This window comes from Rhodnius prolixus, unplaced genomic scaffold (assembly GCF_049639745.1).
Source record: "Rhodnius prolixus isolate KJV_2025 unplaced genomic scaffold, Rpr scaffold_6, whole genome shotgun sequence".
NCBI classification, from domain to species: Eukaryota; Metazoa; Arthropoda; class Insecta; order Hemiptera; family Reduviidae; genus Rhodnius; species Rhodnius prolixus.
This window is the reverse complement of record NW_027411634.1, coordinates 23,827,260-23,841,559: the sequence shown is the minus strand read 5'-3', so window position 1 is coordinate 23,841,559 and position 14,300 is coordinate 23,827,260. Positions and strand designations below refer to the sequence as shown.

The 14,300-nt window shown below is 31.4% G+C and overlaps 4 protein-coding genes across 9 annotated transcripts; all 4 read left to right on the top strand.

Moving 5' to 3' along the window:
- The first annotated feature begins 104 nt into the window (after nucleotides 1-104).
- On the top strand, nucleotides 105-1,063 carry LOC141460146 (uncharacterized). Its single transcript, XM_074139844.1, has one exon. The coding sequence runs from the start codon at nucleotides 105-107 to the stop codon at nucleotides 534-536; it is 432 nt and encodes a 143-aa protein (XP_073995945.1). The 3' UTR covers nucleotides 537-1,063.
- LOC141460141 (probable methyltransferase-like protein 25) lies at nucleotides 538-6,194 on the top strand. Of its 2 annotated transcripts, XM_074139835.1 has the most exons (6): nucleotides 538-1,089; nucleotides 1,333-1,749; nucleotides 1,834-2,001; nucleotides 2,287-2,433; nucleotides 2,519-2,534; nucleotides 4,750-6,194. In XM_074139835.1, the coding sequence occupies exons 1-6, from the start codon at nucleotides 538-540 to the stop codon at nucleotides 4,782-4,784; spliced, it is 1,335 nt and encodes a 444-aa protein (XP_073995936.1). In that variant the 3' UTR covers nucleotides 4,785-6,194. The 2 variants fall into 2 exon arrangements, with proteins under 2 accessions (XP_073995936.1, XP_073995935.1); XM_074139834.1 differs by lacking the exon at nucleotides 2,519-2,534.
- Nucleotides 5,609-14,239, top strand: Oat (Ornithine aminotransferase precursor). Of its 5 annotated transcripts, none has more exons than XM_074139837.1 (7): nucleotides 5,609-5,748; nucleotides 6,330-6,521; nucleotides 10,676-10,900; nucleotides 11,529-11,752; nucleotides 11,837-12,088; nucleotides 12,233-12,488; nucleotides 14,035-14,239. In XM_074139837.1, the coding sequence occupies exons 2-7, from the start codon at nucleotides 6,335-6,337 to the stop codon at nucleotides 14,208-14,210; spliced, it is 1,320 nt and encodes a 439-aa protein (XP_073995938.1). In that variant the 5' UTR covers nucleotides 5,609-5,748; nucleotides 6,330-6,334; the 3' UTR covers nucleotides 14,211-14,239. The 5 variants fall into 5 exon arrangements, with proteins under 5 accessions (XP_073995938.1, XP_073995937.1, XP_073995939.1 ...); XM_074139836.1 differs by lacking the exon at nucleotides 5,609-5,748 and adding an exon at nucleotides 6,055-6,194; XM_074139838.1 differs by lacking the exon at nucleotides 5,609-5,748 and adding an exon at nucleotides 8,599-8,834 and having other exon boundaries at nucleotides 6,381-6,521.
- LOC141460147 (transmembrane protein 203) lies at nucleotides 9,927-10,419 on the top strand. Its single transcript, XM_074139845.1, has one exon. It carries the CDS (start codon nucleotides 9,927-9,929, stop codon nucleotides 10,329-10,331), a length of 405 nt encoding a protein of 134 aa, XP_073995946.1. The 3' UTR covers nucleotides 10,332-10,419.
- Nucleotides 14,240-14,300: the final 61 nt, after the last annotated feature.

Below are 14,300 nucleotides of genomic sequence, written 5' to 3'. Positions count from 1 at the left end.
AACTGTACTTCTACTAACACTACTAGCTTAAAGTAACCTTCCTGGTAGACGTCGTAAAACACGTTAGGTTAGTTAATTCGTTTTCGTGAAATTGATCTTTACATATGTTTTGTATCGGAATGAACCAAGGAGAAGATATTAATGAAATTTTTTATTCAATTGCTTGCAGTGAAGAAGATGTAAATAGAAGGGGTTATGATGAAGGTTACAAAATTGGTAAAGAAGTTGGTTGGAAAGAAGGGCACCATTTAGGATATCATAAAGGAGCAGAATCTGGTTGTCTGATCGGATACTATGCTGGATTTGTTGATCAGCTTATGAAAGTTGAGAAGCATCTTAATGAACAAGGAGTGTTTGAAAAGGTATGCCCAACGCTGCAAAAGTTAAAACGATTAACCGAAGAATTTCCTCAATCAAATGATCCTTCTGTTGACATACTTTCCATTTTAGATGAGAGCAAACTTCTTTACAAGAAGTTATGTGCCCTTCTGAAAATAAAGTCTGAGCTTCCTGAAGCCAAATTTATTACGTACTGAGATGGAAAGAATAGCGATCAGGCTGACAAGTGCTCTTAAGTTTATTCAACCGTACATTCCTCTTATAGATTCTCATATGGTTAACTTTTTTACTGCAAACCTTTGGGAAACGCTTGTGCCTTTACGTTTAAAAGAAGAATTTAATGACTTTACAGATAATGTTGTAGATATTTTTTCATGTGCAGCTTCTGGTGATGAAAAATACAAAGAACTTAGTCGATTTTTACAAGCTGTAACTGATATGAATATAGCAGAAGAGGAATCGTTAAGTGTATCGCAGGCAAAAGAAATTTTAGAATTAGGAAACAATGATTTCAAGCGACCTCCCTTAGGAGAGTTTATGTCTAAAAAGAAGTCGCACGAAGTAGAAGTTTTGGTGGAATTTGTTGCAGCACTCACACACTATACAGGTGTAACTCATGTAGTGGAAGTTGGAGACGGCAAAGGATATTCTAGCTCACTTCTGGCCCTACAGCATGGTATTAAAGTTTTAGGTCTCGAAAGTTCTGAAGGAATAATTCATGGAGCTGAGAAGAGGAAAACCAAGTTATATGTAATATCTTTTTAATTAACAGCGTTTTCGTAATGTTAAATAATATTTTATAAACATTCATCATCCTATAGGTTCCATAAATGCTTTTTTTTTTTCTTTTTTTTTCTATAATTATGGAAAATAGACCTTAAAATTTCATATTTATTCTTTTTAGATGATACAAAATTTTTGCTACATTATCACTCATACGCACATAATCTTAATCTTATTAAGCTGAATGTTGAAATTTGTTGCATTCTTTAGAAATATTGGAAATCTTGCAAGAAAGGTAGTATACCTGACTTTTCTTTTACGGACTCACCGCACAGACAGGCTCAAACGCAAGTTAGTTTTAATACAAATATTGGACGGTGTGTGCAACATATGTTCCCAGAAGATTGGCCATTGTACTCTATAGGAATCACTGGTTTGCATACTTGTGGAGATCTCTCACCGATTTGTTTCAAGCTGTTCCTTTCTAACGACAGTTCTCCGTTACCAAGGTTTCTAATTAATGTTGGATGTTGTTATCATCTTCTCAATACTTCTAAAGAACATTGTGAAGAAAATCCTACAGGTTTCCCGCTTAGTAGTATGATGAAACAGAGAAACTTTAAATTTAGTAGGAATGCCAGAATGATGTCATTGCAGGCTCCACCTAAAATGTTTCATTTACAAAAAGTGAGCGTCAAAAACATTATTTGAATTAATTGTGAATTTTTTTTACAGAAACAGTTACTGATTGATTAATTATTCTCTTTCTAGCTTCCTGCTGAGTCATTAATGTATAGAGCAGTATTGGAGCAACTTCTTGACGATATTTTTGGAACTGGAAATCAGATTGAACGTGATGTTGGACGAATAGGTGTTAAATGTGAAAACTTTGTGGAATACGTTCGCAAAGCTTCCATCATTCTGAATTGCCATATCCCAGTAAGAACAATATTATTTTAGTTAATAGTTAAAAAGTTCTACTATTATTTAAGAGCCAGAATATCGCGTGTCTTTGTGTAGATCTTATAAGTCACCCCATTCCAAACCGTACCAGAAATTTTAACACAGATTTCACAATCCTTTTTTATTATAAATGATTTGATACCATTATTACCCCAAAAAATTAAACGTGCCAAAAAAATAATACTAAATTATGAAATATGTGAATCCAGGGTAAAATATTTACTCGCGCTTTCTCAAAAATATTTTTCCGTTGTTTGCCAGATGGACGATGATGAATTACGAAATTATTACAAGTACTTTGAGCCGTTTGAGAAGAAACTTCATTTTTATTTCATGCTAAGGGTTGTAATGGCACCAGTTATTGAAGCAATTATACTGCTGGATAGACTGTTATTCCTTCGAGAAAAGGTAAATTATGCATAATAACCTGAAATAAATTATAATATTCATTTGGAAATTAATTAAATAATCTTATTAATTGTAATTTTTTTAGTTGTCTCTTTCTCGAGGTAAGAACATGCATTGAAATACCATTTAAATTCTAGATTTTGAATTTTTATAAGATATACATATTTTGTTGATCTCTGATTCGATTTGTTTAAATGTGTTTCTCTCCACCTTAATTTATATAAGAGTGACTTTATTATTTTAAGGAGATAGATTTAGTTTTAGTAACAAGTCAAGCATGATTACATACTGAGAAATTAATGGTTGTTTTAACGACTGAAAAAGCTTGATGAAATATTTTTTTCGTGTTTTGAGAAGTGGACATTGTTTTTCTGACTGCTGATTATAATTCAACAGACTAGAACAGTAACGAACCTACTTTATCCAGAGGGCAACAAATTTTCCGAAACATTGGTAAAAATACAAAAAATTGTTTATAGCCCTCAAAGAAATATGTGTGTTAATAATGGTGACAATAAAATAGTAAATGCTTTTTTATCATCTTGCTCTAGGTTTTAATTCCCTGATGTTGGTCTGTAACTCCAAGCCAATAAAAACTATAAGTCTATAGTGGCACTTGCACAAATTAAACTGAAATGAGTCGAGTGAATGTGTATTTCTGTGAATTGAGTGCAGGATTAAAACGGCCCACTCACTGTGCAAGGTCGCAAAAATTCCAAGCAAGATTCTCTTTGTCTTTTACCTTTTCATCGTCTTAATTGTGAAATTAGGACATTATGTTCCACTCGTGGTCAGATCCTTCAGGCACCAGTTTATTAGACTGAACTCTGTACATTAGAAAAAAAAATAATTTATTGTTGTTTTGCTATCAGTTGCAAACGGGTAGCAGATAGTTTTCTCTAATTCACTTATTTACAATCTAGAGTTGAAAATCTACTAAGCTAAACTGAATTATACCGTACAACCATCAAAGATTTTTTTTTCGCTAGAAGTAGATTCTTGAAATCACCATTCTAAAAATAATAAGAGCTCTTAAAACTTTAGCACTGTGAAGAGCAAACTGTATGAAGACAAAACTCAACATTCTTGAGTTTTCAAAGTGTTTTATTTTGAGTTAAAATATATTTTTTTTGTTTCTGTTTTTCAATTTTTTCTTGTGAAACATGAGCAGCACTATTTCTTCTTTTTTTAGATTTTAAGCTGCCCCAAGGGAAGTGGAACTACTTTAGACATTAAAGTAAAGTAATGCCTACTTTTTTGAGGCAGGTTTTACGTCCAACAACCAATTAGGTATCGTGGATGGAGGCGACTAGCAAATACTTTACTACAATATAAAGTTCTCATATTAGACATTAAACAAAATCCAAGCCTAGTCCGGGAATCGAACCCAATACCAGAATACATATTAGCTTTTCAGGTCTCGCCTTGGCTACCGCCTTGGACATAAATGAATACTATTTCTTAGAGCCTTCTCTCTATCTTTCTCTCTCTGTGAGAGTTTAAATAAACTTTAAAAATGTTTTTTTTTCGCAGGAAATTAAAACCTTTTTTAACTGGGCCTTCTATTAAAATCCAGAAATCGCTCGTTACTGAATGGTTTTTTTCACTGATTTTCTCAAAAATGGTCCCAACCAATTTTATTTGATTCACTTATACTAATATTACTCATGTTGGTCTAAAACGTTTATTTTATACTTTTATCCTAGATATTTGGATTAAGGGCTATTTCAAGAGAGGTGTATTGGTAGTCCTCTTTCTAAATTACTGCTTTAATGGTAAAATAAAACAAACTATTTTTCTGGGGAAGTCATATTTGAAAAGTATGTAATAGAACTCCCTCTCTCATATCTCTATGTGCACTGACTAATAAAGGGTCCTAAGATTTACACAGTATAAGGAAAAATTAAATGTTTTGCTAGAATTACTAGTTCAAAGAAAATTGCATTATTTGGTTGGTAGTGCGATTTTTTGAAAATATAACTTACGATATTCTCTAAACCTCTTATTCACATTTCCTAAATGCAGAGCATTTTTTAAAAATAAATTGTGCAGGAAAATTCGTCATTGCGCATTAGTAAAGACTTTCAAAGTGTCTTTCTGATTAAAAGGCACTTACTTTCAACGGATACCGTAGAAAAGCAGTGTTGGTTTTCCTGGTAAATTAAAAATCAAATTTGATCAAATATCAGGCTCAAAACGTGTATTTCTTGTTAATGATCAAAATACGAAATCTAAGGTGTTGCATACCTCATAAACTTGTAAGAGGATGTAAAATATCTTTTGGAAGAAAAATTTTCATCTGTCATTTTTTTTCAGGGCATAGAAAAATCTTATTTAGTAAAACTGTTTGATCCAGTTATTTCTCCAAGATGTTATGGAATTGTAGCTGTCAGAGATGATTATCACACTCATAATCTTCCATCTCCTTTAAACTGATTTGATAAAAATGGAACAAAAAAATCTGTTGAACCTTTTTTTTTATTAGTTCGGAAATATTATCCTTATATAGATGTTGTTTTCACAATGATAATGTGTTTGTAGAATATTTACATTTGTACTGCAATTTGTGTTTCATTATAATTATTTATTTATTTTGTATGTTGTTACAATTGGAAGTTTTAATTTACCGTTTATACAGTGTTTGATTATTTTACAATAAATGCATTTTACGTAAGTTTTATGTATTACTTTTATGGTATATTTAAAAAGAAGAAAGAATATTGCCAATTTCTGTCATTATTTTTTATTTTTGACAAGTTTTCGACCTAGGGACTAGGTATTTGTTATTTCGATCTATTTATAGTACGTGTTAATAAAATTACAGGTTTTTTTTTTGTATACAGATTGTTTTCTAATATTATTTCTGCTTCAAACATTTGGAAAATTATTAGTTACTGCTAATTAATTAATTTCCTACTTCTTCCCTAAATTTCTCATCTTATTTCAATTCATTGATTGTAACATTCTTCCGTTCTATAGATCAGCATTTTTATGTATAGAATAACATTACTGTATAGTCGTACGATATAAAAATAATATATTTTTTTCAAATTCATTATCATTTTATGACTAATTTGTATCCATATTTAATCATATAATTATATTTATCTTTAACAGAATCAGAATTCACATATTAATTCAGTCTGACCAATCTACTCTGAATGTTATCGTTAAACCATTATGTAATGTTTGATAGAATCAATCCCATTATCTAAGTAGATTGGAGACATATCGTACTTTCTACTCTTCACTTATCCTGATAACTTTTCCTGTCATCATTCTTTCTTTATTGTCCTTGCGAACCTCAACCTTTGGGTAAGTAGACTAGTCATTCAGGTTCGTATAGTTTTGTACTATAAAATATTTGTTCCATTGCATTTCTTATTTTGTATCATTTCTTTCTTACTCCAACATTCGTCTTATTTCAAAGAAAATTTTTTATGGCACTTACTAATGCTTTCTATTAATTGGATATTCAAAACACTGTTAATTATAGATACAAAACCTTCAGGATTATTACAGTAATTAATTTTCATGTTTGCCCGAAAATAGAAATAAATTTAGAAGTTTCATTATTATGTTAACGCAATTCAATTTTAGCCACGTGTTTAACACATGTGAGGTTGCCTCAGACACCAAACAAATATGGATTTTACGATAAATAATTTATTAAATTTGTAAAAAAAAAAATAGCTTTATTACCCACAATTATCTTTGTGTTTATGTCTAAATTTAAAATTCAACCACAATAAGATGAAATGGTTAGTAAGAATTTTTAAATATTCCTACAAAATTGTAGAATACCTTCGAGAATATAATTGAACAGTACAGAAGCCTACTAAATTCAAGGTAAATTTTTATTTTATTCGTCTTCTTTAAAAATTTATATATTTCAGACAAAATGTTATTTCGAAAGCCACTCCATGAACTATTCCAAAAAAAAATCAACTGTGAAAATGTTACCACCTTAACTAGAACTTTATTTTCAAAGAAATCGAAAAAGGTTACCAAAGAGTATATAGATACAGAAAAAGCTCATGCTGCACACATATATGAACCGTTGCCCGTCGTCATTGATAGAGGAGAAGGTAAGATGTTTTATCTCATAGTTTAAAATAGAAACTTTTTTTTTCCTACCTTACCTTCGCTTTGGGTAGAAAACAGAATCTTTTGATGTCTGGATTATTTATTTTCCCAGTTCGGGTTCCCCAATTCCTTTCGATTATAACACAAATCACAACACTAATGTTTGAAAATTGTATACCCAGCATCTGCATAATAATGGTTATCTCATGGGGCTTTGTTGTACGTTAGTTTGAGACTTTTAAGTAAATTAAAAAAAAATTGTCATAGCTTAAGGAATATTTTCTAGAAGAGACTGAACAAAACAATATTTATTGAATGTGGTTTTAATGTTAAAATAAATAATTGCACTAGGTTTTTACACAAAGACGTTGCGGTTGAAATCGGTTTACAGATATACGCATTAAAGCGAATTTGGATTTTTTTTTGTTTCCGAATTTATGTAAAACATAATTTTATATTGGCTTGAAGCAGTTCTGGAAGAAGGCCCACGTTAGAATATTTTTGTGATTATTATGAATTAGATTATTGTCATTACTTTTGTTGTTATAATAGTATAATTTTGGATTTTGGAATTTTGGACTGTCATATCTCAAGGTTGTAGGTAAACAAAAAAAAAAAGTTTTAGCATCCAATGATTTTTTGTTTTTCAACTAGTGTTGTGCACCCTATCTATACATGAGTTTTCTGTTTCTCTTCTCACTTACCCACTCACACCATTACCAATTTTTGAGTTCAGGGACTTCTAAATGTATATTTCTTTGTATCAAAAATTTGACGCTATCGCATTTCTTTACAAGTAGTGAGTAAAGTAGATATGACTTCCTTGTTTATATCTCCTTAACAAAAAATTACAGTTTAAAAAGTTAAGTATAAAGGTTGTTTAAACGGTAAAAGGAAAACCAAATCAGCAAGTACCTGTCATCTCATTAATACTACATTGATATCATTTAAGTAATTTTACTGTATTAAATTTTCATTCATTTTGTTTAGAATTTATTAGATGACACAGATCCTAATGCTAGCCATTTTCATCTACAAAATATTTGTTCAGTAAAGAGTAGTTTATTATACAGGGTGTATACGGAGGAGTGGTCGAAACTTCGGGAGGTGATTCAGCAGCTCAAATGCAACAAAAAATATTCTCTTCACTTTGACCCGATTCTCAATAGTGTCCAAGATATTTGCATTTTTAACTTTTCCGTCGATATTCGCGTTTTCCACCACACAAACGGCCGTAACTTTTTTGTCCTTTATCCTACAACAAATCTGCTTATTCCAAACGAAAGAGCATTAAATTTCCTATAAATTTGCTTGGTACAGAGCTTCAAAACGATTCTTATAACAACGAAATTTTTACTTGAATGTCTAAAAATTTCGTTCTCGATGATTTTTGTTAAAATTTTCAACTGCATTTTCTCAATGGTTAATGAATCAAGGAATCACATAATTTCAGAAAAAGTTGCGCATTTATTGAGCTTCAAGATCATATGGATTTTTTTGGTTTTTAATAAAACCCTACCCCGAACAGAGGGGTGTAAATACAGAAAACCGGGATTTTGCGAACTTACTTTTCATTACTAATTTACTCAAATATCAATTTTTACCATTTTAGTTTAGAACAATTATTATTTTATAAAACGGAAGTAAAAAATAAAGTAGCAATAAAACACAGAAGTGAATAAGTACAATAGGCAGGTACCTAGTTAAAATTGCTAGGCCGTTTGTGTGGTGGAAAACGCGAATATCGACGAATAAGTTAAAAATGCAAATATCTTGGACACTATTGAGAATCGGGCCAAAGTGAAGAGAATATTTTTTGTTGCATTTGAGCTGCTGAATCACCTCCCGAAGTTTCGACCACTCCTCCGTATACACCCTGTATAGAATAAGTCCACATATCAGCGAACTGGCATTCTACTGGACTGCTTACCACTCACTCCCTCAAAAGTACCCTTAATCGAATTAATCCAGAAAAATGTTTTTTATAAAAGTTAAAGAACTATTTGTGAACTATAATTATACAAAGTTTAAAGAAAATCCACGAAGTGTGTTTTTAAAAAAAGTTGAAAATCTTTTCAGCAAAGTGGTACTACTGATCAATTCTATTCAGTAAAGGTGAACTTATTTTGACCAAACATTTATTGGCGTACGACTTTCTCTTGTGTCACCTGAACAAAATAACTAATTTTACATTTCTGCAATTATCCGTTCCCGAGATATAGTGGATAAACTCACTGCAGAGCAGTAAATTCAGTACAAACCTCAGCCATCAAAGACCGATGGGATAGAACATAGCAAATTACTTGGAAAAAGAGGTAATTTCTAGGAATTGACTTGGTTTCTAACACATCGAGCCTAAGCCGTTTTTAACATCAATTCTCTTTCTCTTTATGTATACCTAACAAGCCGAATACGATCGGTTATTATTGGCAATTTTCAGCTCAATTGCCATTTATATTAACTTTATTTCCAAAAAAATGTTCAACATTATAATATATACACTCCACGACTTTTTTTTACTAATACATACATTAATTTTTCTTGTAAGCTAGAATTTTCACCAAATAGTAGATGGCTTATAATTACAATACATTCTAATGTAACTATTTTTAAATAATCTGATGGGCACTTTAACTTTCTGTGCCTTCTACACTACTTCAGGGTGCTGAAATTTAGCTCCAATTTAGAGGTAAAAGTTCTCTATGTTTGAGCGGAATTTCCTACAAATATATCTTATTCATTCAATTTTGAATAGTATCTGGCATACATTGACACACATTAAACAAACTTAATTATTACGCATCATACATATTGTAAAAATTTAAAGAATATTAATTTTGATACTTTCAGTGATTTTTTTTTTTTTAATAGCGCCGGTTTTCACTTTAAAATGCCATAAAGTTCCGTACAGATCATTTGAAAGTTGTATTTGATGGAAATACTTGCTGCCAATTTGCTTACTAACACGGAATTTTCCGTTCGTCCACAATTCACCAATGAAAATTTTAGCTTTTTTTAAAATTTTGCGTTGACTTTGCAAAATAAAGGACAAAGGGCCTATTTTAGAAAATAAATAAAGTTAGAGCACAGGGCAGCGAAATATGGTTTGCCCTTTTAATCTTAAGTAAAGGACGTACGGTCACGGTGTGCACGTACGTGACTCATTGCCTAAGCAGACGCCATTTAAATCTACATAAATGTGCACACAAATGAGTTACTACTGGAAATTATGTTTATAACCTTACCATAATGTAAGGGGAGGTTAAAATCAAAACAATTTTCTAACCATTTCGTTCGTTTTTCTCACTTGATTATAAAAAGAAGATGCCATCTTCTAAATTACTTTGTGTTAGTGAGTTGTGGCCTAACTAAAACATTTCGTGTTTATTGTTTTTTGGACAAGTAAAATGTTCTTCTCGTTAGATGAATTGGTTGAATGGTTGGGAATGACAATATTTGAACTGTGGATTAATCTTTTATCTTTAGGAACATTTACTGTATTGTTAGCTTTAGCGTCTGAAGATATTTTGGTAAGCTCTTGGTGGGTAATTTTTTCACCACTGTTTGTAGCTGACGCTTTAAATGCCTACTTTTGTACGATTGTGCTTATACGAATGTATCTCGAAGCGTTATATAAGGTGGCGTTCTTCAGAGCACTTTGGTCTCTCTGCTTTTTGACAGCAATCTTTAGTTTTGAATTCCTTCTGTGTAAGAAACTTTCTGGAGAAACATCATTGGAATATTCGGAGGTATTATCACCAATTTTTATTTTACTTCAACTGATGGCGGTTCGAGCTTGCCAACTCCATTGAAGTTTTTCTTCAGTTCTAAATGTTTTATATTTTGTATAAATATAAAAGAACAAAGTTAATAAATTAATAAATATGTATTTGTTTTAAAGTTTTATTTTATTATTCTGGTTACTTTTCCATATGATGTAATATTCCAGACAGATTCTCTGTCTAAATAATAAGTTAGTGTAGAAAGTAATTGCTTTTAATAGTTCGTTTTACTTTCATTTGATTGAAATTAAAACTTAATGTTAAACACATTTTTTTAACTGAATAAACGTTTAAGTGAATAATACCAGGTCTAATTCAACTTTCACAGAATAAAACTACCTTGTACATAATTCTAAAAACACATTTGTAATTAGGTTGCAATGTGTGGGACGTGGAAGGTAAAATGTATTTGGATTTCTTGGCTGGCTATGCTACTCTAAATACTGGTCACTGTCATCCAAAGATTGTCAATAAGATGAAAGAGCAAGCCTCAAAGTTGCATCACACATGTCGAGCATTCTATAATAGTGTTCTTCCCAGCTTTAGCGAATGTGTTACTGGGATGTTTAATTACGAAAAGGTCATTCCAATGAATACAGGTCAGTTTTAGATCAGCCTCGCTTATATTATTTAATCAGTTTGTATCATAAATTAAACTTACATATCTAAAACGTATAAAAATTTGCTTATCTTGATATAATTTCATCTTTAAGTTCGTGTTAATTCCTTCTAAAATTTATTTCGCCCAAACTTCCATGCTCGATAAATACAATAAAATAAATAAAAGCATTTTTTTTTGACATTTTTTGTTTAGGCCTGGAATGTTCTTGGGGTCCATTTGTGATATTAAGTGACTTGGTTCTCTAAAAGATATTAGGTTTAAAGAAAGTATTATTATAAGCTGAAATATTTAAAGTTTATTAAAAACGTGTCCCATCCTTTTCCTCTAGTAATGGAATCCAATCTGTGTTACAGAGTTTGATCCTTAGAAAAATAAATGCTTATATGTATGTCTATCTAATATTAGTTTTCTGAAGTTGAGGAGGCAGGTTTAATACTTACTCGGGATTGTCCCCATCTTTGGTTATTGTCCAGCGTATTAAGTTATCTTTGAAAACCAGGGTCTGGTTTCTAAATATATTCTTGTTAAATTTTAGTGAAGTTACCTAATTAAATGCAATTACCTCTACTCATACGTGACGTTAAAACATAGCTATTAGTATGTAGGTGTGGAGGGCGGAGAAACTGCAATCAAAATAGCTCGTAGATGGGGTTATCTAAGAAAAAAGATACCTGAAAATGAAGCAATAGTTATAATGGCAGAAAATAACTTCTGGGGTCGAACTATGTCAGCAATTTCATCATCTACAAATCCTATAATGTACCAGCACTTTGGACCATTTATGCCTGGCTTCGCTATCATACCTTTCAACAATATTAAGGCCCTTGAGGTAGCAAGCAGAAATTATTATTAATTTTTATTGTTAATTTTGTTTAAATAATATAAACTTTAATTTCAACATCCTTAATGATAGGAAGCTCTGTGCAATCCAAACGTATGTGCGTTTATGGTAGAGCCCATTCAAGGGGAAGGTGGAGTTAACGTTCCCTGCGATACTTACTTAAGTGCAGTTAGAAAATTATGTTCTGAAAAAAATGTATTGTGGATTGCTGATGAAGTGCAAACAGGACTAGGAAGAACTGGATATTTATTAGCATGCGATCATGAATGTGTTCGTCCTGATCTTCTAATTATTGGGAAGGGTTTGGCTGGAGGTATAGTACCTGTAAGTAGTTTTAGATTTTATCTCATTAAGAATAAGGAATATCACCTTCATATTGTGGTTGAAAAAAATACTTTTATGTGTACAGCTTATAAAGCTTTATACTGAAAAACTGTTTATTAAATTTTTATGGTAAAAACACCATAGATGTCAGCAGTACTTGGAAATGGAGAAACTATGCATTTAATGACTCCTGGTACTCATGGTTCTACATTTGGTGGCAATCCTCTCGCATGTAGTCTTGCAATGACCACTTTAGAAGTGATTAAAGAGGAAAAATTAATCGAAAACGCAAAAAATATGGGACAAAAGTTTAGATGTGAACTTCAATGCCGTTTACCAAAGGATATTGTGCCCATTGTCCGGGGCAGAGGACTTTTGAACGCCATTCAGATCAATCCAGGTACTTAAATAAGATGCCTTATTTTTTACTATGCCCTGAATGTTTCTTAAAAGATATTCTTTAAACTTGGTGAATTAATTGGGCATAATTCTGCAACTTATATTCGGAAACATGTTTTCAGGTATATTTTATTAGAGCTCTTTTGGGAAAAAGAGTGATTAGCCTTCTCACGTGTCATTATGCTGCGCTTTCTTGTCTTGTCTTTAGGGAGGATTAAAGGTGGTAAAAATTGAAGTATTCAATTAAAATAGAATTCAGAAAAGTTCGTCAGAGGAAACCCCGCTTTCTCAAAGGATCGTTCACGTTTTTGACATTTTCTCGGCTATAATTCCCTAGTATTTCTGAAAACGTTTATATTAATTAAATAATTTTTATTTAAAATTTCGTATAGGGCTATGTTTAGAGTAGGGTTGGGGTATGCTTTACTATTAAGTTACATTTCATTGTATTTAAAGAATATACCACAGTATAATGTTGATAAGAATTTTAATGAATCTTAAATGTTTGGAGTTTAAAGGAAATTTGTGAGTTCGAATTTTGGGAATAGGAATAAGAAAAACTCGTTTGTTCGTGCCAGATCTTTTTCTTCTATAGAATCTACTCATTGAAACTTTTAATAAAGTTATATGGTCCTCTTTAAGCAGTCCGCAATACGTTCACACTTACTTTTCGGCAAAAAATCTGATGTATCATTCGAACGTTTCCGTTAACCAAAATTACTTTATAAGAAGAGAGTGCCGATTTAATGGAGAGATGTTAAGAACACAGTGAAGTGCTTCAGTTTAAAATCCTTATTACGTAGAAATATTTTTAGTATAGTAAATATTACCTTCTATTGCCTGTCCTGGAAGTTAAAATTTCGTAATTGAACGTTAAGTCAATCAACAAAAGAAGGTTATGTTTTCTCTTTCTTAAAATTTTATTTTTTGGATATATCTTATTAAAAAATTGTTTCAGCGGCCTTTTTTTCTATATTATTACTCTCAAATTCAAAAAGATTATTTCAGATTCTTTAGGTTAAGTATTTCAAACACGGCTATTTCCAAAAGTAATGTAAAAAATAGGAGTATTCGTGGATCTGTTTGCCCAATTTACCTACGGGTTACATGGATGTCAACATCCTTAAACAACGTGACGATATTTCATTGTCTGAATAACAGATACAATATACTTCAATTTAATACAATATACTTACCTTTGCTTCTTTCCCGAGTCGACCCCACTATTTGTACTTTATAGGGAAAACAGTGAAAGCTGAAGAAGAAAATTTTACTTCAGTTACATAGCAGACATCTAGCGCAGGAGGAAGTGCAACTCAGACGGAACGGTTATCACTTCTATGTTTTGTTTATTTAAATAAGTTTACTTATTTTGAGAAACAATTTTTTGTTCCATATTCCATACTCACTTTGGGACACTAGCGCAATGCAAAGTCTTACCTTGTCCTATGGCGCAAAACCAACCCGAATAACTTTTCCAGAAATGATCCGTTACTCTCCACAATTAAAGCATTTTATTTTCAATACATTTTTAATGTTTGTTTCAGCCTATGGCAATGCCTTAAACATCTGCATGCAGTTAAAAGATAAAGGCCTACTGACAAAGAATATGGACAGCTGTACAATAAGATTCACGCCTCCACTTACAATAGATGAATGCCAGTTACGTGAAGCAATCCAAATTATTTCTGATGTTATACATTCTCTTAAGCCTGTTTGCTAATATTAAATAACTCTTATTGTCTTTCATTACACACGGAGTAATGTTTTATTTCATTTTATTTTAAATTGCTTACCTCACATAGAAGAAGCC

Excerpts from the sequence above, each read along its gene's own strand:
- LOC141460146 (XM_074139844.1), top strand. The coding sequence starts at position 105 with ATGTTTTGTATCGGAATGAACCAAGGAGAAGATATTAATGAAATTTTT.
- LOC141460141 (XM_074139834.1), top strand. The coding sequence starts at position 538 with ATGGAAAGAATAGCGATCAGGCTGACAAGTGCTCTTAAGTTTATTCAA. Across the intron at positions 1,750-1,833 it reads AAATGTTTCATTTACAAAAA|CTTCCTGCTGAGTCATTAAT; the intron begins GTGAGCGTCAAA and ends TTCTCTTTCTAG. Across the intron at positions 2,002-2,286 it reads TTCTGAATTGCCATATCCCA|ATGGACGATGATGAATTACG; the intron begins GTAAGAACAATA and ends GTTGTTTGCCAG.
- Oat (XM_074139837.1), top strand. The coding sequence starts at position 6,335 with ATGTTATTTCGAAAGCCACTCCATGAACTATTCCAAAAAAAAATCAAC. Across the intron at positions 6,522-10,675 it reads CGTCATTGATAGAGGAGAAG|GTTGCAATGTGTGGGACGTG; the intron begins GTAAGATGTTTT and ends ATTTGTAATTAG. Across the intron at positions 12,089-12,232 it reads TGGCTGGAGGTATAGTACCT|ATGTCAGCAGTACTTGGAAA; the intron begins GTAAGTAGTTTT and ends AAAACACCATAG.
- LOC141460147 (XM_074139845.1), top strand. The coding sequence starts at position 9,927 with ATGTTCTTCTCGTTAGATGAATTGGTTGAATGGTTGGGAATGACAATA.